At 45.7% G+C, this 3,451-nt stretch overlaps 1 protein-coding gene across 2 annotated transcripts in view; it reads right to left on the reverse strand.

Moving 5' to 3' along the window:
- Cryba1 (crystallin beta A1) overlaps window positions 1-3,176 on the reverse strand; it is a 6,975-nt gene extending 3,799 nt beyond the window's left edge. For both annotated transcript variants that reach the window (XM_021175589.1, XM_021175588.1), the window contains exons 1-3: window positions 3,140-3,176; window positions 1,434-1,498; window positions 488-606 (exon numbers count right to left, since the gene is read on the reverse strand). In XM_021175589.1, coding sequence (XP_021031248.1) covers window positions 488-606; window positions 1,434-1,498; window positions 3,140-3,170 — 215 coding nt within the window. In that variant the 5' untranslated portion in view covers window positions 3,171-3,176. The remainder of the gene's footprint in view (window positions 1-487; window positions 607-1,433; window positions 1,499-3,139) is intronic.
- Window positions 3,177-3,451: the final 275 nt, after the last annotated feature.

Here is a 3,451-nt window from a genome sequence, read left to right on the forward strand (position 1 = left end):
TAAAGGCGTGCGCCGCCTCGCCCAGCTGGTTTTGTTCCTTTTAATAGAGCAGCAGTGGTGCATACCTTCAACTGCAGCACTTGGGAGGCAGAAGCAGGAGGATCTATGCATTTGAGGCCAGCCTGGTCTATAGAGAAAGTTCCAAGACAGCCAGGGTTACACAGAGAAACCCTGTCTTGAAAAGAAAAAAAAAAAAAAATTCCCCTTTTCCCTATTTTATATGGGCAAGAAAAACAGGTAACCTATGAACTTCAGAACACACAATTACTGTCCCACCCCATTGCATGTCTACTACCAAGATGTGAGCATCACCCCTAGCTTTGAGTTACGTAATTCAGCATGTAGTGATTGCCTTTAGAAAAATAAGACACCTCTAAGAAATGATTGACATCTGGGGAACATCTTCCTAGGCCCTTACTCATATGGTACTATGTCTAAAGAGATCTATCTGACAAGGTCCTGAAGATCTGTTGGTGCTCATACTCACGCGCCACACTCCACCTTAAGTGACCGGACATTATCAAAATTACGTTCAGAGACATTTGGGCAGGAGCTGGTGAACTCCATCCTCTTGCCCTGGAAGTTCTCTTGATCATAGATGGTTATCTGAATGGGGTTGAATGGGACAAGGAAGAGAACCAGGCAAAGCATTAAGAATAGGGGTGCAGTTAAGAGCAAACTTAATCCTGTGATTTTCATAACTAGCTACAACCCAGGATGCCTGATAAGTTCTCCTCCAGTGAAGACAGGGCAAAAAAGGGGTTCAAATTGGTACCACTGCCCAGTGACATTAACATGTTCAGGCTAAGTTTATGATAGAAATGGTGTTCCAGGGACAATGCAGAGCTCAATAGATCAAGGCCTTGCGAACTCTGATTCCACCATGTGTCCTGCACCCATGTGACCTAAAGATCAGGATTCTGGGACTTTGAGAAGCACCCTGTGGATTTTTTTTTTTCCTTTGCTTCTAAGGCACTAAAGGAAGATTGTGATAAATTTTTCATCCTTTCAACTAGAACCTGGCTCCTGATCTGGCAAGCTCCCCAAACTGTGAACTTGTTTCAGAGTTGACAACTGAGGAGAGCATTAAGTGTTAGGGGAATAGTGAAAAACCCAGCTCATGACTAAATTCAACATCAGGTTGAGGTCCTCCATCTCATGGCTTTTGGGAGACATAATGGCAAATTAGAATTGACCTAGGAAACAAGCATCATCTCCCAACTGTCATAGACCTCCAGAGTCACTCATTAGGAAAGCCACCTTTCAACAATGTCTAGATGTCAGACCGGCCCTTCCTCCTTTGCTTTGCTTTGGTTTTGGGTGGGGACTGTCTCAAGAATAAGTACAGCCTAGTATGCTGGTATGCTATGTGCCAGCACTGCAGCCCTGCCCTGCTGGATCCTTCCATTTTTCATGCCGTTGTCTCAGCTTACCTTCCATGGCCCCAAGGACCCTGGCATAGGGTTGGTCTGAGCCATCTTGGTGGTTGGAAGAGTTTCTGGAAGAGAGGATACATATCAGTGATGTGACTTTCAGAATGGGCGTAATGAGGTGTAAGGTGTAGGAAAAAGGAACGGAGGCTTACAGTCCCAGATTTTGGTTGAGATCCTGGCTTTGGGGCTACTACCAAAACCTCAGGTTTTCTATCAGCAAACCTTTTACATACAGACACTGTAAAAATTAGAAAAGTAATACAGGTAAAAGACTGCAAAAGCATTTGGTACTCTTGATAAATATTCCTTCTGTCCTCTTGCTTGCCTTCAGAGAGCATTGCCTGGGCCTCACAGTATCAACTTTCTAACAACTGTCTAGACTCATCATGTATCTAGTCATTCAGTCAGGAGGGCCAGAATTCCTCACCTCACCTGCCACTCATTAAAATGCAGTCCAACCTTCTTGTCTTCTCAGCACCCAAACTAACCTATTCTGCATGTCCATGCCACCGTCTCCTCTCTCATAGACCTAGATGTTTTGACCTTGCTGCCTCAAGACTCCTTTGCCTTTTTCCAGCCTGCAGAGTTTGACTTCTCCCTCACTTTTTCAGCACTTACAGTACTCATCTATGTCACTACTGAGTGTACACTGTGTCAGCATCTCCATAGCAGAAATTCCTGTGTGATTGATACAGCACCATGCCAAAGCTGTGGGGAGATGAGGCATAGAGTAATTTGAAATTAATGCCTGCTATTTGAAATAGTAGGAAGATTGCAAGTTCAAGACCGAGTTGGACTACTTAGACTCTGTCCCAAATCAATAAGTAAGGGCTATTGAGTTCCAGGCTAGCTCGGGTTTCACAGGAAAACTTAGTCTTAAACAGGAAGCAGGAGGTGTGGCTGGGATACAGCTCAGTACTAGAGTGCTTGCCCAGCATGCGTATGAACCCTTAGATTCAATTCCTAGTACTGTGTGTGAAGAAGAAATGGTAATTATAAGAATATAATGTCTTGGGCTGGGTGTGTTGGTATACGGCTGTAATCCCAGCACTTGGGAGGCAGAGGCAGGCGGATTTCTGAGTTCGAGGCCAGCCTGGTCTACAGAGTAAGTTTCAAACAGCCAGGGCTATGCTGAGAAATCCTGTCTTGAAAAGCCAAAACAAAAACAAAACAAAAGAGCCAATGGCTTATTTGATGTCAGTCCCTGCTTTACTTGAATAACGTATCTAGTCCTCACAAGTCAAATACCATCATTATCCCATTTCATGAATGAGGACCAAAGACCGTAGAAGTTAAGCAGTATATGATGAGGAGAAGGATGGGTGAAGGAAAGGGAAGGGGAAAGAAGACTGGCACGTGTCTATCAGGTTTCTAGACCCAGAACCAACACTGAGGAGTCTACTCTGGCATCCAGCCTAGGAGCTACTGCATGAACATTTGGATTTTCCACATAGCAATGGGGCCTCTGGATAAGCATCTCCTCCAGCCACGCCCGCCCTGTGTCCAGTGACCTGCTGACTCCTAGTCTCGGTTGCTAAAAACTCGGTTACTGCCACAGGCAACTACTTAAGGTAGCAAATGAAGCTGTCCCCCACTTTCTCTACCTTCAAATATTCTATCCTCTAAACAGGACGCAACTGGTTTTTCCTCTGCATCTGTCTATCGAGGGAAGGAAAGGTAAAGGCACCGTCAAGACCTTTACTCACCCAACTCCCGCTGCACAGTCTGGGTCTCCATCTGGTGCAGCTTCCTCTCCGGATGCCCTCTTTATAGTCCCACAGATGATGGCCAGCGGCTCTGTCAGCACTCTCTTTTCCCTCTCTCTTTGTTCCTCCTGATCCCCAGAGCTTTAGTGGCTCAGCCTATTGGGGGAGGTGTCCCTCAGAGCTTTGTTTAGGGTTCCAGAAGTGCAGGGGCCCTACTGTTGGGCTTCTCAGAGCAGCTGGGAAGGACAGTAGTACTCTCCAGTGAATGCTTGTCCCTGTCCTGTTCAGCCTAAAACCTACCTAAAAATTTGA

This window comes from Mus caroli, chromosome 11 (genome assembly GCF_900094665.2).
Source record: "Mus caroli chromosome 11, CAROLI_EIJ_v1.1, whole genome shotgun sequence".
Taxonomy (NCBI): domain Eukaryota; kingdom Metazoa; phylum Chordata; class Mammalia; order Rodentia; family Muridae; genus Mus; species Mus caroli.